Raw genomic sequence first — 23,570 nt, 5'->3', positions numbered from 1 at the left:
TCAAGTCCTATATTTAGTTCTTTACTACATCTTAATTTGTGGGATTACTCAAAACTAATTTATCAGGGGTTTTATTCGTTACTTTTAGAGACAGGCAAGAGTGTTAAAAGGGAATTTTTGGTTTGTTGAGGGTAATTTTTAGAAAAAGCGGGTAATTCTTTGCTTTGGAGGGGGTAATCGGGCCATAGTGGATTGGCAACACTGCTAGCAAGTAGCAAGAAGATCAAGCAAGAAAGAAAATGGCTGAATCAGGGCTTCAGAACTGCCGAACTTTCTTTCGGTTTCCCTGTTAAGTTATTATTAATTTAATGTGATTGTGGTTAGTTAGTGACCAAACGTCAATTAAACCAATTAGTGATCCAAGGGAATTTAAAGCTTTGTTTCAGTGAAGTTATAATTCTCGTGGCATTTTAAAATTATTGCGTAGGCCTAGGCTAGCTGTAACTTACATCAACAACTTGTGTCCTGTCTGCTTTTTCAGTGCATTGTAAGTAGGCTAGCGTTAAGTGTTATTATCCTTAAGTTATTTGTCTTAATTTACAATTAGCGTTAGCATACTCATCCGTTTGAGTTTTGTATCCGTCTATCGTGGTTTCTTTTCTCTTTCACCCGAGATAAGTTAATTGATGTTTTGGTAAAAACTGAATTTATGCCTAACTTAGGCGTACTACTTAGCCTAATTATGTCATAAGTTATTGAATTTTTTTGCCTTATCTACCTAAATTTAGACTATTTTAACCCTAGAACGGCCAAACGACTTTTTTAGTCGTTGGGTTACGGTAAGATGGTGGGCAAACAACTTTTTTTAGTCGTTTGCTACAGACTTTTTTTCTAGCAAATATTTGGAACTGATAATATGCAGTAATCACAACACGGATTATACCATTGGAAAGACAATCAAATGAGCTACAATTTCCATACATTATATATTACACATTTAACGTCAACTAATAACGTAAGTTAGGGAAAGTAAATAAACATTAACACATAAGTTATTTGAGTTTTGCGCCTCGTGGGCTTTATCGATCGGGCAGCAAAGGTAAAATCAGCCATTTTCTAAAATACGTGGCAAAGCTATTCTACGTCGTTAGATTATGTTGATTGGTACCTCACTGAATCCAGGGATTTTTTCTCTACATTCTGTCCGTTGATAGATTTTGTCTAGCATTGCTAGTTTACAAGCTGTGATTCTTTTTACAAAAACTCTATTAAACAAATTGCGTAAGAGTTTTCTATATGGCCAAACGACTTTTTTAGTCTTTTGAAAAACTATTACTCTGCATGTATTTTGACGAGGATAAAAAGAAACATATGAAAATAGAGGGGAAGAAATCCTCTTTCGAACTTAGGTAGGCCCCTACTATAGTTGAAAGTTTCCTTCAGTGATATTTTTCTTTTTCTTTTTGGTCAAACTGATGCAATGTCCAAATACCTGTCGCGCCGCGGTCAGATGTTTTCAGTATTTGGGTGCGTGCAGCTGTTGGTTTTAACTAAACATTTATTTTTGATTCTATGGTTACCTGTACACAAATTTTAATATTTTGCTAAACAGATCTTATTTGGTATGGTAAACAGCAACAATTATCCATTATAATCAAGAAAGGAAGAGTAATTTGTAATTTGTAGACAATTTAGAGCAAAACTTAGTGCTGGATCATAGCCACCTCTAATACAAGGCCGCGGCGAGTGAAAAGCGGCAACGTCGCATCAGTGTCTTGGCGTTCGGTCGTTTTACCATTACAGTAGACTCCCTCTAGTTCGGCCACCTCGGGACCGGACCACTGGCCGAACTACAAAACGGCCGGACTAACCGGATTTAGTGCATTTTACATAACCAAAATACAAATTATAGTATTGCGCAATCGTGATATGTTAAGTCAATAACCTTGGTTCAGTAAAAAAAACTGAAACGTTTAAAATCACGCTTACTCAATCAAAACAAAAATTACACAACACTGTACGTACAGCAATAAATCACGTAAAGAACAGAACAATAGAAAGTCTAGTACTGCAAGCTACCGTAGTTAGCATAGGCTACTACTAAATGTTGTTTCAGAAAATAAGAATGTTGATAAAAACATTAGACAGTTCATAAAACAGCATAAAATTATAGTACTTATTCTTAAAGATAATAAGGACAGTCGTAAAATATGATAAAGATAACAATGGATGACGTAAATCACCGCTTATTCTTTCTTCTTTGTTCTTCTATTCTGTCTTTGCCTCTTTGGTTTCTCTTCATCCACACATTCAACAAGTTGCCATAGTTACTAATCACCCAATCACAAACTGTTGTGAGATAGCAAGCAAGTGCACAGCAGAAATCAGTTTGTGTGAGCAGATGACTGTCAGTGCAAGGGGATAGCTTGACCTTGAAGCTAACGATGGCTATTTCTTTGTTTTGCTTTAATTTATTTTTGTCAAATAAACCGTAGTGTTTCAAAAACAATAATGGGGGAACCTACTGCATAAAAAAGTGGTCCGAAATATTTAATTATACACTGCATTTCAACATATTAGACCGAAAAAAAATTATTTATAAAAAATGTTCTTGGTATTTTTGAGGTTATGTAACATAGTTTTAAATATGTATTAGGTATCTGTAATATGCAACAATTCACCCATAGAAGCACCCGTAAACTAAACTGACATGAATTGTTTACTTCTATGGCCGGAAACTAAACATTCAAGTTCAATCCTGTCGAAGGTCATTCGCCCGTGACATATGACTTGTCCCCCTGAGACCGGGCCGGACCGTCCGGCGGGCGATCCAACCGAAGCCGAACTAGAGGGAGTCTACTGTACAGTGAATGGAGGAGTCGCGTACTCTACGTACATAATCGCGTTTCTACTACCTTTAATCATTAGTAATGACATTAAACTTCTTACTAACTTACAACATGCCAGATAGATGTGATGTGCCTGGATGTAAGAATAATTACGATAGCTCAATTAAAAATGAATAATACATACAGTGTTCTAAGACTACTTGATCCGCCGCGTAAGCAACAAAGCTTTCTGCTATTCTTCGATCAAATTAAACATCTTAAAAATATTCTCGTTTTGGTGTTAAACATTTTATCATGAATATGAGCTTAGATTAAATTTGTAAAAAAATGTAAGAATAAGACAACGATTCGTGTAAATATAGACGCGAGAAGCAAGTTTTAGGTAGTAATACCGTACTATTTCCTTATTTATTTGTCTATCTTATTGATAAATGCTGTTGTTAAGTGATTAAAATAACTTAAATAAATACCACTTCAAAGAAATAAGCCGGTGTTTCTGTTAAGTAGGCCTACTAGTAAAAAAATATGTACTACACCATCTAACAATAAAAGCATCATTGTCTCCGAATCCAGTCTGAATGTTGATGTGATAAAAAAATTCTATTAATATTGTGGAAAGCCATATAGAGGCCTAGCTTCTGAAATCGTTTACAAAATGGCAAACGTTTTTCTTAGTAATTATTCAATGGAAATAAATTATTTTGTCAGTATGCCTTCAAAATGAAAACTTCAAATTTTGTTGTCGCTAACTTATGGTTTCCTCAGGTAGACTAAAACATAATATTCCTATTAAAAATTTAAAATTAATTTTGTTTGAAAAAATTGTTAGATGTTAGTCTCTACAAATCCCAAAGTCTCTACAAATATTGAAGTGGCAATAAGTTAGTCCTACTGTATAACCATTCTTGGTATAGTAGTTTTATTTTGTAAAATTTAGTTTTTACTATGTTAGATAACACACATATTATACAGACACCATGAGATTTTTATATAATAGTGTAGATTATCAAATTAACAAAGGAAATATGTAAAAGTCCATCTATTTCCACATTCATCATACTTACAATACGATAAATGCAACCAAAAACATTATGTTTGTATATTTTTAGTTTTAGACATATTGCGGTATGTTGCAATTTTTCACTAAATAAACAACATAGATTCAAATTTTGTCTATTTTACCATATTTAAAAATCTACTAAAATATGTTATTACGTATTTAAATACTTTCATTCATTGATACAGAGCAGCAATACTCTCATTGATGTTCATAGCCTAGCGCGTTTGAAGACGGACACAGAGGGGGTGTGATTGCGGTGTTGCCAGTTCGAACGTCGCGGCCTTGTATTAGAGGTGGCTGTGGCTGGATCCAAAAATGTGCTCTTTTTTTATATTTTGTTGCTTCAAAAATTAATTCAAATTTCAAATTGTTTATTTGGCCATTGAACAATATACATAATAGGCTATGTCAATACATAATTCAATAAAATAAGAATAAAATAAGAATAAAACCATCATCAGAGATTGGTTAACAATAAAATCAAACCATGCTTAGTTCAAGTCAAATAGCAGGCAAAATAAAAATGTCAATAAATCAGATTAAAACCATGCACATTTGGAGAAAAAAAATAAAAAAGCAGTTAAAAAAAGCACACACCATGCATTACCTAATTACAGGTGGACCTCTGTCTTAAGGAACTCACTAGAGTCATGAATAAAGGTGTTTCTAAGAGCCAATTACTTAGAAAGGCTTTGAATTTAGGTAAAGGCAAACGCCTCACTCCAAGAGGCAGATGATTAAAATAGGCCAACTTGCAACCTGTAACAGGAAAACAAATAATTGATTTACTCAGTCTGTGCCTTACAGTGAAAATATCAAACCTATTTCTAGTGTTATGGCTATGTACATGCTGATTTCTAGGTAGGTATATTTCATTGGACTTCATTGAAAAATATATACATTATATACAGTCATGACTTTGTTTTGGAGAAACAGTGGTTTGGAGTGCGCGAGATCCTGGGGTCCACTAAGTACCCTCATCGCTTTCTTTTGCAGAACCAGAATTTTGTTGACTTTGGGCGAGTGACCCCAGAGTCTCGTTCCGTAGACAATAATAGAGTGAAAAAAAGCAAAGTAAGCAACACGAATGAAATCTTTTGGCAGGTAAAAACTCAGTCTTCTCAATAAAAATATAAACCTGTTAAGCCTACAGCACAGCGACTCAATATGATCTCCCCAGTCAAGGTGAGGGTCCAGAGTAAAGCCCAGCAGCTTTACATGGTCAGTGCACTCAGCAGACTTTCCCAAGCTAAAGGTGATTGCCTGAGTCTTGGATTCATTGAGGATCAATTTGTTGATATTGAACCAGGCAGTAGCAGTAGAAAGAAAACCCTCAACTTTGGTTTTTGAGAGCTTCAAGTCAGGATCTTTGGCAAACAATGTATTGTCATCTGCATAAATAATAACATTACCTGACACTTCATAGTAGAGATCATTAATGGCCACCAAAAACAAGAAAGGGCCCAATATGGAGCCCTGAGGGACACCATGATTTACTGCCAAAGGGGTGGAATTTCTACCATTCCAACATACTATCTGCTGTCTGTTGCTAAGGTAAGATCTGAGTACGTCGAGTGCACCACTCTGCAGGCCATATCTATCAAGTTTCATAACAAGAATTTGGTGAGAGACACAGTCAAAAGCTCGTGAAAGATCACAGAGCAAGACAGAAGTGTTTTGTTTGGTTTCAAAGCAATCAAGCACTACCTGAAGAAGGGAGTCCACTTCCGAAACAGTGGATCTGCCTTTCCTAAAGCCATACTGCGCAGGCACAAGTAGGTGATGGACTTCAAAGTACTCATACAGTTGTTCCAGCATAACAGCCTCAAACACCTTTGCCAGAATGGGAATTATAAGTTATCATGAGATCCCTTTTTAAAAACTGGTACAACTCTGGAGATTTTCAAGGCGTCAGGAAATACCCCCTCATACAAACAGGTGTTTATGATGGTAGCCATGGGAGAGGAAATTACATGAATTATACCCTTAAGTAGTTCAATTGTCATGTCAAAACAATCTTTACTCTTTGACAGTTTGAAACTATGAACAATGTTAATGATAGCAGTTGGCGTCACAGGCCTCCAAGAAAAGTTAAAAGGTACAATTGGGACTGATTTAAGACTATAAGTAAGTAAGTAAAAATATTTATTTAGGCTATACCCAATAAACTAGGTATATATTTTCTAAATAAGCATAACATTTCAAACATTTTGTATATCTTGAAATTTGTTTAATCTAAATATTTATTTTTTAAATTACATTTGAAGTTCAAAGATTTTTTGTGATTTTCCGTGGGCCTAAGTAAAAACAAATTTCTTTTTTTCTAAGTGAAATACTATAGGCTATTTATTTTTTAGTTATTGCATGTAAAATCATATATATTTTTTGGTTTCTTGTTTACTTCCCTAACAGAAAATATGTATTGCTTTCATGTTTTTGATCTATTTCTAAAAGTAGGCCTAAAAAGTATAAGTAGGCTATGTAAAATTCAGAAAAAGTGCAGAGTTTTACACTTTTGAACATAACTCAAAATGTTTTATAGTAGTTTCAAATGTTTTGATATATTTATGTAGGGAAACTAAATTAAAACTAATGCTAGCTAAGTAAAACTAAGTAAAAGTGGTGCTTTAATAAGTAGGTACTACTTTAAAACTAACTAACTAAACCCATCAGCAACACAACTCCTCTTAGTAACTTAAGTAACTTAACTCGTGGCCAAGAGTATTTTTTTATGCCTATTTGCCGTTTAAACCTTCCCGGACGGCCTATAATATGTAACTACAGACAGCAAAATAATAAAAAATATATAAAATTTTTTACATCTTTAATTTATAGAATGTTGTAAATAGTTTCGCAACACTTTTGCCCAAAATATTTATTTTCTATTTTTTTTACTTATTTTATTATTTTATTTTTATTTTTGTATTTTTCTAGTAAAGCATTCCTAGTACATCTGTTAAAGATATAATTGAATAAAATAAATAATATAACGCCCGATTTCACCAAATTCACACTAACGATGGTTTTAGTTAATCTTCAATTTAAACTAACTGATGATTTAAACCACAGTTAACACGTTTGCTGCTGGCGTTGTATTTTTACAACGTGCCTACCCGGCGCCAGGAGCTAGCGTTGTACATATACACAATAAAAAATATAGTTTCCCAAAATCCCCACCAGGGTCGTTTAGAACAGGGCTTTGTCCCCACCTCTTTCCTGATAGATAGCGACACTACTTTACCGACTGCAACCTGGGCAATGCTACTATCTATCAGAATCGCTTGGTACTATGTCCAAAGCCAGTTTTATTGCAGAACATTGCCATCCAGTATAACTACTGTTGTTTTTACTGTAATTCAGTGTGTCGGCAGCAATGTTTATGCAGCGACAAGCGTTAGTTCAGCTCCTGGCGCCGTCCCGGCATCTAGCGGTCAGCAGCGAACGTGAAACTATTGATTAGTTAAGTTAATCTGAAATAAACAAAACAGAACTGTAATAGGCCTACAAACAAATAATTTTAATAAGGTAATAAATTGAAAGAATTAACAAATAAGTACAGCTGAGGTATTTTTAACATTAGGTATATGGAAAGTTTAGAAAGGAATTACGACCAATTTATGAAATAATGGATAGTGTTGCCCAAGGTTTCTCGTCATGACGATCATTTTAATTATATGGTTTATGGGGGCGTGACTTTCTCAACAGTTCATGGGTACTTTGGGATACCATCAGAAAAATCATAGCTGATCAATTCAGAAAGAAAAGTTATGAGGTCTATGAAGAGGTCACGGCTATAGAAGAAGAGGGCTCTGTGAGGCGGAGTGACATCATTGTTATAGACAAGGAGAAAGATTTCGGTCTCATTATAGACCCAACAGTTTGTCTTGAGACAAATCAATATCAGCCACAGGAAGTCCATGAAGAAAAAGTAAATATTTATAAGAAAACTATCCCCTATTATTCGGAGAAATACAAAATATCAAAATTTGAAGTATATGGACTACTCATTGGATCAAGAGGAACAATTCCTCAACAAGTTGAGAAATTTTGGAAGAAATTCAATTTGGAAAATCAAGTGCTATATTTAATATCTTTAACAGCCATAAAATTTTCTATTAATATTATAAGAAACCACCTACCGGTATATAACAATTATCACAATTAGGTTTAAACAAACTTGCAAAATTTAATGTAATATTATTCTTTGTTCTACAGCAGACTACAATGTGTAGTAAGATTTCAATTTTTAAAATAAATTTGAATTTATATATGGATCTGGTTTCACCAACGAAAACGCGGCAAAACTAACGCTGGTTTTATAAACAAGAGTTTTGAGTAAACTCCAGGTGGCGGTGGCATGACAGTGAACTGTCATTAAATACCGTGCTGTTGGGAGCAAGCATAACCTAGAAAATAAATCAGTGTTTATGAGGTAATGAAAACAAAACTGGAGACAGTAATATTACAAGAATACAATAGATTCTGAGCAACAAGAACAAAATAACAACAGAATAGAAGAAAAATAGCAAAACAATTAACATGAAAAACAGATTCAATTGAAGAACAAATTGATTGAGTCTTGCTGTTGAGTCAAGACTCAAAATCTAATTTTTACGGGAAGTTCAAGATTTCTGCTTGTTTACTCACCAGTTTGGTAGATTTGAAGTAGTGAAAAAACTAAGAGCCAAAACGAGTTTCAATAACGAGATATGATAAAGATAACATCAAAATAATGATTTTCTGTAAATACTAGCAGAGTAATGACAATTTAGGTTTATTTATTGTCCTTAATTACGTCTGACCGAACGCAAAACAATTGTTTGAGCGTAGGTTAAGGTTACCCAAAACCGGGAAAAGGAAAAGGGAGCCTATTTTTTCGAACAATGAAAAATGAATTTAATAATGTTGGTAGAAAATCACTCATTTTAGCTGAGATAAAAGCTTGATCGCCAATCAGTTCAACGCGATCGCTGATCACATACGCCTTTACTGAAAACCTTATGGGATAACCTAAAGAAAAAGGCAAAATGATTTAATAATTCACTAGTGGCCTGTAGGGGCCATAGCCCCTAATTTAGACTAAAAAAAACCATATATAAAAGGACAAATATTTGAAATATGTTTTTAAAATTATCAATTTTATGTTACTTAAAATTAACAGTGCTTCTTGTTTTATATTTTGGTTTTCCTTCCGTTGGAGTCGTATATTAGTTGCTTCTGATGTGTCAATGAAATACAATTAATTGTAAAATAATGATTAAATCAATAACACAACATATTAACAAATGGAAACGTGCACACAGTTTGGCCTGAGCCCGGAGAACGACGAATAAGAGCTGAAATCATACAGCCAAACATTGCACATCTTTTCTAGTTTAAAATTGAAGATTTGTTTTCTAATCTTTCGAATTCTGTTATAGTTTCCATTTTGAGAACCCAATATAAAGGTTAAAATTATTATTAATTATTATGAAGGCAACTCCCCATTTCGCGATAGTAAGTCAGAAATATATCTATGAATTCGTCCCTGAATTTTAAAACAGTAAGGCCATTTCCAGGAATATCTTTTTGTGTAGCGGAAAGCGACGCAAAAGCCATTGTACTGTTGTATTGCTTTATGTTTTTTATGAAGTTCGAATCATGTAAAAACAGTTCTTTTAGTTTGTCATTTACTTGTGGTCGTGGAATGTCCATTGTGGCAACATGCGTTGAAATGTCCATTTGTGGTCTCCTCTGCGAAGTGAAATGCGCCACAACGCATGCAAGTGCTTTAAGAGGACCTAGATTGTGAGAAACAAAACTCAACTCATTTTCCAGCGTTCTTCTAAAGACAGGTTGTAAAACAGCTTCTGGATTCCTTTCACAGTTCTACATAACATTCTCTTTAGCATTTCTTAAGTCTGTTGAATTCCTGGACACTCTTCCACGTCTTGCAGGTCTTCCCCTACCCTGTCTAGCTACTTCACTCATTATAAAACGGAAAACAAAAAAATTAAACACAATTCATTTTAAAACTTTATTTACCAACACTGACTTTCGGAATAAATGTAAACATTGCAAATAAATAAGTAACAGCTGATAGAGTGCAGACTTTTTCAGTCCCCATGCATTTCTTATGGTGGATATTTTACGTTATATCTCGTTTTCTGGTAATTTTATGGGAATTCTGCTATTTTTCCCGAGTCCCTGGGGGTCAAGACCTTTATTTTACGACCTCTCCCACTTTTCTGCAACTTACCAGACGTCCACAATTTTCTGGTAAAAATTTGGTCTTACAGAATTATATATATAGATATCTAGGGTTAATTTTGTCTTAGGTAATTATTAAAATCATTTAAAACGGCCTTAACACAAGCTCATTTTAGTGTTGAATTAAATCTTATAGGTTGTTATATCATTTCAGAATTTCATTTTGTCCGTGATATCACAAGTAAGTGAATCGCATACAAAGTGTCGTTTTTAAGCTGATTATGAATGCCATTGAGTGTGACAAGGAGTGAGATTGTCTGTGTTAAAGTAACATAGTTGCTGCTTATCTTAGTGTTTTGTTCTTACCTAGAACCTTTATTTTAGGGGTTAAGATACATTAAAACCCAAATGATCATGGACAGCTTATCACATTTTTGCAAACCCAAAAGATAGCACTATTACTCATCTCTATTGTCAGTTAATGTACAACACCTGTTTCAAGCTGAGTGTTAAGGGGGGTGAGGCTGGTCTATAATATACAACGTTGATGGCTTAGGTGGAACTTGTGGGACGTCAGTAGACTCATTGTGTGATGCTCTTTTAATCAGGCATTTTGCTACAATGACAACCTCACAGTGAGTAGGCTATGACAAGAAATTTGTTATTTCTAATTAATTTGATTTGATTGTTTTTAAATACAAAACCTAACAAACTAACAACTACCTTTTACCTGTGGTTTAGGGGTGGGTGTTAAAAAAGCAAGTGTTAAAAATAATACTATTACTGAAGTACCTTTTACCTTGGTAATAGATTACTGAGGATAACATATATTTGTAACTTTGTCTGAACTTATAAAACACGCAAGTGGAATAAAGCTGATCATGTCTTCCTATCAACAGTGAGAATCATAAAATAAGCCCCTGTTTAATATATTACCAAGAATACAATTTTATTTTTCGGACGTCTGAACTATTACAACAAGCGAGTGAAATAACGCAGGTTGTGTACTCCTACTAACTTAACAGCCACAATCAAGAAAAATAGTCTGCAAGGAGAATATCATATTATTTTTGTAATGTCGTCTGAATTGTTAAAACGAGGATTTGAAATAATCCGATCATGTCAGGAGCGTCTGCTTGTAGAAATGCCAAGTAAATGCTCTGGTTACTTTTAATATAACAGTTGTAAAACGTCACTCTATTGCAAACATATACTATATAGCCTATAGACCTCTCTATACAGTATCTAATATAGTTACCTATTGTATTTATCCAATACCTCTTATAATGACTACCGCTATAGACATAATTTTACAAACAAAATATTTTGGTGTTGTTTATTAAGTTAGGTTGTAATAATAGTTTTCTACTCTCACTTGGCTACGGTCCAAGAAACTCTTCAATATATATATCTTTGAATTCTTCTTCTAATAAAAAACCTGTAAACTTAATGAGGATTTTCAGGATCAATTGTGTGTTCATTGAAAGAGAAAGTAAATTTTTAAACCTTAAAAACGATCCTAGGCCTACCTAAATTTCTACTGCTGGACAGAACTTTTGGGTTGATAACCATCCAGTTCTATCAAGGATATTCATTTAAGCTTTAAGAGCTTATTTTTGATACAAAACGTAATCAATTTTGATTGGTCACAATTCAGCCAGGTTTCCATTTGTAAGCCTAACTAAAATTAATTGAAATGATTTATTGTCAATCTGATTTCAGCAATGTTCCAAAAGCAAGCTTAACCACGATTATTGGCCCAGTAGACATCCTAGTTTTAAAACAATTTACGTACACGTAAAATATCATAGTTCACTGTTTTTTTTAGGAAGGAAAAGTAAATGGAATAAAGGCATGGTGTTGTCTTCATACGATGTCTGTTCATTATAAGTTCAAGTCAGCATTGAAATACGATACCATTACATTTGATGGCCTCCACATTTCCGTTAAAGATTTGAAGAGAGATATTTTGCAACAAAAACAGATTGGAAAAACTGGTGATTTTGATCTGCAAATAACTAATGCTCAGACAAATGAAGGTAGGAGGAAGTTTTTGGTGTTGGTGTACATAGCATGTAGGTTTTCTGCTTGTCAGGTTTTAATACTAACTCGCATTTACAAAATGTTATTGGACAAAGTGCTGGGTCTTGGATAGTATATAAAGGACTCTTAATGAATAGTAAAGGATTATTTAGAGCGTGAATAAAGGTGAAGGTTGCATTGAATAGTAGAAATTTAATAGTACCAGAAGTTAGTTTTAATATAGTTAAAGAAAGACCTTGAATACTACAGGGTGGTTGTTACGGAAGATTTTATGTAGATAATTGTTGTCATAGTAGTTCTATATGTACTGATTATCATGAAAATGCTCAGATCGCTATGGTCAGTGGTGCGGCCTGTTTTTGGACCTCTTTCACAGTTACGCGTCATCAATTACAACTCATTTGTCAGCTTATTAGCCATAACGTTTAATGACACTTGACTTAAGGCTAGCCAGAGTTCTATGTGATTGCTTTGAAAAGTTGACAAGATAGGCTCATAGCTCTTTGACAAGCATCACATTGAATGCTGTTAGAGAACCTTCTGCATTCTTAACTTGCATGTTGGGTGATACCATTGGTTAAACATAGGTTACTCATCATGATTTATCAGTTCTGAAGACAATGTCAAAGCTAATCCATCCTTTTTTTATGGAGAGTGATTATTTGTTTACTATTTGTATCTTGTTATTTTGGCCAACAAGTTTAAAACAACCATTTCAACAATGGCCTTATGCTATATAAAGCTACTAGCAGAGTACCCGTCCTTCGTACGGGGTTGGAATATAAGTATAAAATGCTTATTGCAGTTATACTCAAGCTTTGCGATTGAAATGGGTGGAGGACACAGTTTGATAAAATTTGCTTTTTTAAATTTACAGTATTCTATAGTATTACACATCTACCATAGCCATAATGTTCTACCATTTTACCTAAACAATAGAGAAAAATGAATTATCAATTCGCAAAATATCACAAATTATTTATGAAATGAAAAACATATACATAACTGTAAACAATCCTACTTTGACAGTTCTCATTGCGAATCACAGTTTTTTGTTGCTGCTTAGTTCAAATTAGCTGTTTTCATAAATGCAAAAAAAATAGTGCTGCACCCTGTTGGTAAATCTTATAACTTTTTAATGCTTTTCCATATCATAGAACCAACTTTTTTAGTTGAAACAGCTGACTAAATTCTTTAATTCCCTTTAAATATGCATACTCATAAGGTTAACATGGGGAATTACAGAGCCACTGGGGCGGAGCCCGAAAGGATTTTTGAGATAAGAATATGCCTATATGTTAATCGGGAATGTAAGCTATCATCATGCCAAATTTCAGCCCAATCCGTCCAGTGGTTTATGCGTGATTGAACTTCAAACAAACAAACAAACAAACAAACAAACACACAAACTTTCTAAAGCTATAACTAGATTACAACGTTAATCTTAAAATCCAACCCTAATATATGTAAAAAACATCTAATCAACAAAAGCGTAACAAACATTGGGCTTCAGATTTTACAAAGGGATTATAAGCTGACTTGCACTATTAAAAAATCAATGGGAATAATTTTAACCCCTTAGCCTGGGTCATCAGGTTTTGTATATAACCTCAATCATGAGGTCTGTGTCCGTCTGCTTTCCAAGCCATCTTAACTTCTTTAATAGTTTGCTTGATATAATAATAAAACAATCTGGTGAAGGTACTTAAAAAAGTAATTTCCTCTAAAAAGTCTCTTATAAAAAAAAGTTAACTAGGTATTAGTTCAGAAAAAAATCTTAAACTTTGCATTGATACAAGAAATAAAATAATATTAGTGTTTTGTAAATTCAAGACTTTATTGTCTTCCGGCCAAGACCGATCAAGCTAGCCCAAGTCTGTAAAGTATAGCATTGTATGTCTCATCAACTAGCATACCAAAGGAGAAAAAGTATTTTGCTAATACATATTCTGTAAAAGACTCGTTCAATTTTGTTCAGCTGATCCATATCAATAACATTCCTACTGCTGTTGACTATTGAATACCAAAGTCAGCTTTACTACCATGATTTTTTCTATACATTAGCAGCTAGCTGGCAGCAGGTGTTCAGTTGGTTTCTATTGAGACTGATTCTGACTTATGGTTTATGTTGAGGAAATTGCTTACTGATTGATGTATTTAAACTTCGAGGGTTTGCTGTTGTCCTTGGTAGTTTTAGTAGTTCAGTCAGGGGAAGTAAAAAATTTAGGCCCTAGCCCTGGAGTTAGGTATGAGCAGGATCACAACATGAGTTCGATGGAGGCCCTAATTTGCAGACAAACCATGTAACAGTATTTAAAGAGATTTTATCTATATTAAAACTTTGAAAAAACATTTATTGGCAAAAATAGAGTGTAGTTTCCAATTTAATAAAATAATGAGTAAATGTTTAGACTTGTGGTTAAAAAGTAGGTACTCAGAGAAGTCTGTAGCCTAATGTTTGCCCAGTTATTGTAGGCACACTGAAGGCAAAGATTCCAGCTGCATTCTAGGCATATGAAGGATAAACTTGTTGTTTGATTTTCTCTGTCTCAGTTGAGAAGGAACAGTTGTTACATTTGTTCTCTTCTCCTTGTTGATTTGTATGTACAAGCCACGTGATCAGTAGTTGGTTGGGAAGTGAATCTTCTTTTCTCACTCTTCTACATAACAGACCAGTTCAGAGTATGTATTTGCATCTTGCATTTTTTAAGTATTTACGATCTCAATAAATTGTTTCCTATAACTTAATAGAACATGATAACTGTCTACCATCTACCTCTCCCACAGACAATTGAACTCATCAATCCATTGTGTTGTCTCTTGTATGGAGAGGTTTGGACTGCTTAGCCACTGTACAGACTTTACAGTATATTACATCAACTCCGGTAACAACAATAAACCCATGCATTAACACACACAATTTTGTATAACGGTGTGATAATATATTTGTTAATAATCACTATTTTCTTTGGCAAATTCAGTGGGCGGATCCACAGCTATAAAAATGTACCACAGCTGATGTCCTCTAATCCAGCTTATTCTTTTTGCCCTAGGGAGAAAAAAACTACTTGAGCCCCAACAAGCTGCATTGTGTCTCAGTTGATGTATTTTTTCACAGCTCCTTTTAAACTAATGCAAAGTGAGCTGTATCAGTTGTCTGTTGTACAAATGTCTTATCTCGTCCTAAGAAATTGTTGTCTTATGCCTAATTTACTGGACTTATTCCTGTGGTCAACATTTTTATTGACACTAGTAATGTACTCATTTCTGACAGTGGTAAAAAACATAAAGAAGAGCATAATAACTATACAATGGTTTTTTTGTTTCAGTTTATCAAGATGAGAACACTTTAATCCCCAAGAACTCAGCACTCATTGTTGTCAGAGTACCTCTCACAGCACAGCAGAAACGCGCTTGGTAAGTTTTAAAATTAACACAAATTTTGGATTTATTATAAAGCAACTGTTTTATTAAGTTTCATAACCGTCCTGCTATGTAGAAAAAATGTGACACAAGTACTTGACATACAGGGATATGAAATACTGCAGATGTGTTAGCGAAGCCCATAATATCCAACAGTCAATGCTAAGTTAATAAATTATCATATCCTCTAAGTGATTGGTGTGCACCCATTAGTAGTGTGGTGACCAGGGTTGCCACCCGTCCCGATTCTGCCGGGACAGTCCCGATTTTGGTTCCTAATGCCCGTATTTAAGCCTGTGTTAATCCGGGAGGGAGGTGGGCAATGTCCCGATTTTTTCCTGACCTAAGGTGGCAACCATGGTGGTGCCCCTTTAATTAACTTACCGAGGTTATTGGGACCGAGACTATCTCGATTACCGAAGATTTTGGATAACACACATAGTGAATGAAAAATTTGCAATTCAATGCAAACATTTTGTTGATTAAGGTACAGTCCCTCTTATCCGGACATTGGTTTAACCGGGCTACACTCGGCGGAAATTACATCTCTGTAACTGGATAATTTTTATCAGCACATCAGTTTAACCGGACTAGATAGGCAGGAAGTGGGGGATACTGAAACTGATTACTATTCTTGTGGGAAAGATTTGGACCAGTGATTAAATACGATGCTCTCCTAAATTTAAGTAAAATACTGTATACAGTCCACATGCATTTAAACGGTCTGTTCTAACGAGTTTTTGGGGACGTTGGTTGAACCGGAAAACCCGTTACCTAGAATGGCCTCGGTCCCGAGGAGTCCGGATAAGAGGGAGTCTACTGTAGTGTTATTAAATAAAGAAAACAATTACTCAAACAATGGTCAACATTTCTTAAATCGCCTTGAAAAACTTTAAATAAAAAATTATAAAAGAATTATGCTAAGCCAACATACTACAGTTTTAAAAACGCAATAAGATGGATCTTTCTAGTTTACTAAGTATTAAAATTTTTTTAACTGAGTTTGACCTGAGCTTTACTTGGCACAATCATGTCCATATTAAGATACTGTTTAATGACAAAGACTGACAAAAGGCGATGGTAGTCAGTTAAATGTTCAAGCAGAAATGCCAAGCTCACTGCTATTGTTTACATTCTACAGATGTCTTATCCAGCTTGCCCCAATGGTCGGCGGCCAACCTTTCAGCTTGCTTTGTGATTTTCATTTTCTAGGTTATTGCGGTTCGTTCATATCTAAAAAAAAACAAAAAAAACTAAAAAAAACCATAATAATTATTTTAAGAACACAATACCCAAATTACTTGCTAATTTTAGTTTCCTTTCAGCATAAAAATTTGTAATAATGTAGGCCAATACAATACTGTATTTCAACCAAAAATAAAAATATATTTAGGCCTAAAATGACCTTAATTACCATAAAGGCTCAGATAACGGGGGCTCAGATAATTAATAGAATACTGCATTCAATTAAGGGTTTCCTTCTAATAAAAGTTATGTATGCCTCAACACAAGAGCTAAGTTGAAAGATAAGCTACAAAAGGGAACATTGATACTGTTAACAACAACGTTCAAGAGATATAGTCAACACAAATACAATTGTAGACGTATTGGTCACCGCATTCAACAGTGCAAAATAATGGTGGCTTCTCTGGGGAGGGGACAACTATCTCCCCCTTGCCGGTGAAAAGGTAAAAATTAAGTATTTCTTTTGGATGATGTGACTTTTTTGTTGCAAGGGAAGATCTGTCCGGACCTGAAAAACATTGCATGTCAAGACTGGCAGAATGTTATTTTTCTTGTTGTTTTACATGTTTTAATTTTCAGGGACAGACAAGAAGCCAACCAGCAGTTGGCAGGACTTAAACACGTTAATGTAAGTTTTTTCCTCTCTTTAACTGGTCAATAATATTTTTAAATAACTGCACACTGAGTAGTAGGAAAAGAGAATAAATTATGCATGCGTTTAGGCCTACTTGTAATTAAAAAATTGGCTTCACTTAAAAGTTATAGGTATAAACTATAATATTATAGTACAAACCAAGTCAAAACTAACTAGGCAAAACTAGTCAATATTTGGATTTTTGAATTTCCATACCAGATGTCTTGCGGTCCAATGTATATTTCTAACTCAAATTCATACTTGCTGTATCAGTGTTGGGGAGTTATGTCTTTCTACCACTATGCAGGAGTAGGCTAATAGTGTATAGGTTATAATAGTAGATAATGAGTGATTTCCATTTATAACAGGTAAATTGCCTGATTTGTATTTTATATTTATCATTGATTTCATGTTTGTTAATTGAATCTTTTCAATCTCTAGCCAAACATACCATTGACATATCAAGAAGGTCAAGATCCTCTGGTTCAGAAACTTGCCAAGGTAAGATGATTTTAAACCAAGTGAATAGCATTTACCAACTGGGCCCTGTTTCATAAAGATACTAGTCTAGTAATTACTAGTCTAGTAAATACTAGTCCCGTATTTACCTGTCCTACTAATTTGTGTTTCATAAACGTTTTTATACCGCTAGTAAATACTAGTGTATTTTACTAGTCACGTGACCAAAACTACTAGTCACGTGACCAACTTTACAAGGTAAACTTTCAAAACAAATTTCTAACCTCAATCACGGGTTTTCAAACCCTTTATAAAGGGTTTTAATTTTGTTTTCATTTGATACAAAAAGTAAATAGTTGTAGAAACGCAGTGTTTTCTTTTAATTAATAACTATATAGACACATAAGTAAAACAATCACACATTATTTATCAAACCGCTATTATTTATGTTCATCAATGAGCCTGCCGACGCGCCGGCGCGGCGCGGGGCGGCGTCGCGTCACTGCAATCAACACGGTGATTGTAGTACCCGGTTGTAGGCGAAACAATTGGGTGGAAGTTGGATCTGTTGCTGCCGCATTCGCTGTGATTTGTATAGTTTTTGTTTTATTCTGACATATAAAATTAAGCTTGCTATAAGTAAAGAAAAGAAGGCTCAAATTTTGAATGTAATTAAATCGTCTAAGGACATTTTGTTTATTGGAACGGTTTCAAATACCCTTACCTATGTTTTCAAATATTCGAATGCATAAGGATATTTGGGTTAAAAAACATTTGGTGATATTCCAATTTTGAGTCTACAAACCATGAATAACAAGCCTAAACGTTTATTGATGCAACGAATAATTGCAACGCCGTTACAAGCAATGGAGAAGTAGGTTTTCAAGTATAGTAAAACATGGCATAGGCGCTATTGCAGGGCGTAGCTCAGAGGTGGAGTTTTTGCTTCTCATGTGGTGGGTCCCTGGGTTCAAATCCGCACCACTCACTATACTTTTTGTTCCATTAATTAAACTTTTACATGTTTTTACATTAAAAAACAGCTCTAATCAACATCTAATTTTTGTATTACTTTGAATAACAAATTCAGAATACCAAAATGGATTTTTCAGGTAGGCGATTAAAAGTAATGTTTTTATGATGAGCAGTTCAGTCCAACGCCCAAAAATCAAATATAGACCTACAAAATTGTTAGTACATCACAGGGTTTTAGCTATTTAGGGAAGCAAATAATAAGCACCTCAAAAAATACAATGCAACTCCTCTTTAAAATTGTCTTACTATTATTTCCTATTAAAATGTCTTTAAATAAAACCGAGAGCCTTGGGTGTAAAATAATCTGATTAATGTTGCAATGTTGGATACATTTTTGTACATCTTTGTATGCAATGTGGTATGCGGTTTTTAATTTGGTTTATCTCGAAGATTAAAAATCTTTTATCTGTGATAACTAAATAGTTGATATAACCATGAAATTTAACTCAAGTAAATTTAGACTAAAACTTCACAGAAATTGATAACTTATAATTATAATTATTCTAATAGGGCAATTTTACATACATTATAAAATTCAATTCCACTCATTTTGTACTTCGCCACATTTATTGATTGTAATTTACATCTAATAATTATCACTTTAGCACTCACAGATCTATTTTTATCTTAAATTGCAAACTTGAGACAATACGCACTTGAAAAAAGAATTCAATAATTCATTTGTTTAAGTGATGTGTGTAATGAAATAACACTGTTTCCAAAAATGCTAGTCTACTTCAAATAATACGGGTGTAGAGAGGTTGTTAGAAAATGACAAGTATTAACCAGTGTAATTTACAAGAGTAAATCTTTATGAAACACATTGCTGTCTACACTAGTAAAAACCACTAGTAATACTAGTCCCTACACTAGTAACTAGTATTTTACACTAGTAGGTTTTTGAAACGTAGACTTGTAAAATACACTAGTATTACTAGTCCATGGACTAGTAAATACTAGACTAGTATTTTTATGAAACAGGGCCCTGGTCGCACTAACTGAGCTAAGTAAAAATGGAAAACAATAAGGAGATGGTCTTTTTAACAGTGCTTTAAACTTATTTGCTCGGTTGTTCAAGTTCTAAAGTACACAATGGTTATGAATAATTTTTTCCTACCAGAAAGGTTTGCCTTTATTTTAATTAGATAACTAAATATTGATCTTTTTCCATAAAGGAACGGTGGCTTTAAGGCTGTGTCAATATTAAAATATTAAGATAATGCTGATAAACTTAGTTAATTGAACAATTTCAATTTCAACTTATCAAAACTAACTACTAGGTAGTGAAAAATTTGTAGTTTGATAATTTTTAGTCAGTCTCCTTTGATCAGGTGGTGAAATTAAACCCTCCCTTAATTGTATTAATTTGATCTTGGTTGATTACTAAATATCATAGTCCCTCGTAATTGATTTGCAGTTCATTATTACATACAACCATTGACTATCACTGTGAAAAAGTTTTGTTTGATTTTTAACATCACATTGTCTACTTAAATACCGTTAAATACATAAAAAATATGTATGTAGCCTACCTTTAAAATGACTAATTCTTTTTCCATGTTTTACAGGCTGTGGACTTGTCCAGTCTCGACGCCAGTGAAGATGACAAGATTGCGGCGATGATGACACAGTCCACCCAAGACTATGATCCAGTCAAGTATGTTGTTGATGAATTTGACCTTTTTTACACTATAAGAATAAATCCAGTTTTTATTGCTTTTCATACTAGTTACAACAATATTGATTAATTACAGTTTCAAGTAGCTAAAAACACCTAAACAACAACCATTAGTCAATTAGACAAAAAGGTCAACGTTGGTCAACGTTAAATTTGCACAAGACCAGGTTTTGAACCGTCCCCTTACCAAAAATGTTTAAAAGCTTCTAATCGTGCAGGTACAAAAATTAAACGTCAAAATAAAATAATAATTTCAAAATCAATTTATGATTTTGAAATATCTTGGGATGGATGGTAATATTCTGTTCTCTTTGTCTAGTCATTACACCTTGTAGTAAGGAAGTTGTGTGTCATTTAATTTTTTCTCTCTATAGGCCTACTTTAATGACATTTTCTATTGGTATATGAAAATATTTGTCATCAAAATTTGTATTTCTGATCACGGTTTAAAACTAATAAAATTTCCATTGATTTAAAATTTGAATATCGAAGAAACAGGTATTGCAAAGTTGTTTTTTATGGTGTCATGTCAACTGAAAACAGTGTGAGTCGCTGGTTAGTTGGTGAGATGAAAATGATGCTTGCTTTTCATATTGTCCTTGTTTCAATGAAACATTTTGTAAATGTTGCAGCTATGCTCGTATCAGAGGAACAACACAGGTAGGAGAAGTGCCCCCCAACTACAGGTGTTACAAGTGTCATCAGGCTGGACATTGGATCAAGGATTGTCGCTTAGGACAGAATCAGGTGAGTGAATCAATCATGTCACATGAGGTACAGTGGTACTCCAATTATCCAAATCAATTGGGAACGTAACACATTTGTATGATCAAAAATTCAAAAAATCATAGGCCTACTATTATTGAAATTCTTTATTTTACAAAAATAGGTTGAGTCGAGCTGATTGTTTACTTTGGCGATCGCAGAACGGGTCTGTTAAAATGTTGCGACCAAAAAATTTAATGCCAAGGTTCCTAGAAAGCGGTGGCTAAACCGAACTGTCCTCAAAGCAAGGTCGGTTAAAACAAACAGTTATATTTTATGATTGAAGACGGATAATCCGATTATCTCTTAATGCGAGGTGGGTTAAGTGGGGGTCCACTGTACATTTTTTTTACTTATATTTGTTTGATTATTTTTTTGCTTAAAAAGCTTTTTATCTTTTTTATTGAATTTGTACCTATGTCTATAATACGATGAAGATATTAGTTATGATTTACCACAAAGCTGATAGCAAATACATCAACTAAAGAGATATTCATTAAAATAAATAATTAGTTCTTTGAATTTTCCCTTTATTATCGTTGAGAGAAAAATGTTTTATTTACTTGAGCAATTTTACTGCCTTGTGGAGCTTGGGCTGAGCAACTAGTAATGATTAAATTTTAAAGGGTATTGAAGATCTACTAATTATCCCGTTTCATTAACCATTCGGCTTGGTAATAAATTTTATAAGACTTGTATTCTTCACCGAATTCCCATAAGTTATAGCAATAGTATTATCAGTGAACTACAACCTTGCCTTGTCTGCAGATGTTTTGCATGTTTGTACAATCCTTGAGTTACCTTATCTCACAGACTGATTTATATCAGCATTTTGTGTCCTTATCTTTGCGCTTTGAAGTCTTTTTTATTCTTATCGTTCAGAGCTACCATTCGTGGACCCCAAAACTTTAAAATTGAGCTTGTAACTGATAAACATTGTATGGCCTATTAAAACATAAAACAACTATTTTACATAATATGTTAAATTCTCTTTACCGTTTGCAATCTTCTCTGATGTTTTGTAGAAATGATCTTACTTTTCCTTGTTATTCCCTCAGGAGAATCAGCCAGAGATCAGGAAGAGTACAGGGATTCCCCGGAGTTTTATGGTTCCAGTGGAAGGTCCTCAAGTACCTGGAGCCATGATGACCCCTACTGGACAGTTTGCTGTACCGTCGATTGATCGGTAGGCCTAAGTTGAAACTGTGATTCATCCTCAAAATTTATTTAAAGGCGATTAGAAATTTAGTTTAAGGTTTTTTTTAGACTCGTGGTTTTCAAACAAATGGGCTGTTGAATCTTTTTAGTGGTGGGCGATGCTTCAAAAATGTATTGAAATTTTGATTCGATTCAGCCTCTAATATAAGTTTTAGATAGGGATGTGTCGATTATCGATACCACCAATACTTGGATATTGGCATCGGTATCAAGAATCGATTGTCAAAAGTCGATTTCGATAACAACACCCGACAGGGATAGATATTTTATTTTAAAATTTATTTATTTTATAGCTAAGCTAGGCTATTAGTTTTGCCATCACGGCTAACAACTTCAGTAGCCAACTTAGTTCTATTCAGTTCATAACAGCTACGGTGCCTTTGTGCTTCAGCTGTTTTCTGCAGATGATATTGCACAACATAACTTACATTTCAAGATGTCAGACTCAGACAACAAATGTCCTGCCAACCCGAAGTTATACAAAAAAAAAAATGTCTGTATCAATAAGTCAGACCTTTATATATATTATTTTTAGTACAAAATAAATAACCTAAACAAGTCAAAATGTTCAGTTTCATCCCTGCATTACGCATCATTAGAAAAATTAGATTTAACTTCAACATCCTCGTAGGGTTAGGCTTGCCTTATATTGCGCCAATAAGTAGATCCATATTTTACTGTACTATCTACGTCTAGTTAAAGAGTTTAGTGAAGTTTTAAGTGCTACTATAACATAGTGTATTGATTGAAAAATATCATATGCATAGTCCATGTCGATTTTGTAATATTATAATTAATGGTGAATGTTGACAATCTAAGATAAATCAAAGTATGAAACAAGAGTTCTCATTGGTCGAAAGGCGACGTTGCACTACCATTTCAGCCAATCAACATTCGTGTTTCAAGGGAGCAAATGACGATTGCTTTGACGTCGTTTTATGTGAGTCTATTGTGGGAAGGGTATTGATGAATATCGAAATCCAATGTGTAGGACGTGTTTGTTTATAGAGTATAAAACTAGGTTACAAGTTA

The 23,570-nt window shown here is 34.0% G+C and overlaps 1 protein-coding gene across 3 annotated transcripts in view; it reads left to right on the top strand.

The window, feature by feature from the left end:
• The first annotated feature begins 238 nt into the window (after positions 1 to 238).
• The window catches only part of LOC128999323 (E3 ubiquitin-protein ligase RBBP6-like), a 67,435-nt gene continuing 44,103 nt past the window's right edge, over positions 239 to 23,570 (top strand). For all 3 annotated transcript variants that reach the window (XM_054425753.1, XM_054425754.1, XM_054425752.1), the window contains exons 1-8: positions 239 to 487; positions 11,867 to 12,077; positions 15,411 to 15,498; positions 17,329 to 17,377; positions 17,825 to 17,884; positions 20,446 to 20,534; positions 21,188 to 21,302; positions 22,379 to 22,506. In XM_054425753.1, the coding sequence (XP_054281728.1) occupies positions 11,912 to 12,077; positions 15,411 to 15,498; positions 17,329 to 17,377; positions 17,825 to 17,884; positions 20,446 to 20,534; positions 21,188 to 21,302; positions 22,379 to 22,506 (695 nt within the window). In that variant the 5' untranslated portion in view covers positions 239 to 487; positions 11,867 to 11,911. The remainder of the gene's footprint in view (positions 488 to 11,866; positions 12,078 to 15,410; positions 15,499 to 17,328; positions 17,378 to 17,824; positions 17,885 to 20,445; positions 20,535 to 21,187; positions 21,303 to 22,378; positions 22,507 to 23,570) is intronic.

The sequence above is a fragment of the Macrosteles quadrilineatus genome, unplaced genomic scaffold, assembly GCF_028750875.1.
Source record: "Macrosteles quadrilineatus isolate MER2022 unplaced genomic scaffold, UCM_ALF_1.0 Scaffold_8__2_contigs__length_117827958, whole genome shotgun sequence".
Taxonomy (NCBI): Eukaryota; Metazoa; Arthropoda; class Insecta; order Hemiptera; family Cicadellidae; genus Macrosteles; species Macrosteles quadrilineatus.
Note: the sequence above shows the minus strand (reverse complement) of the source record. Positions and strands in the feature narration are given on the sequence as shown.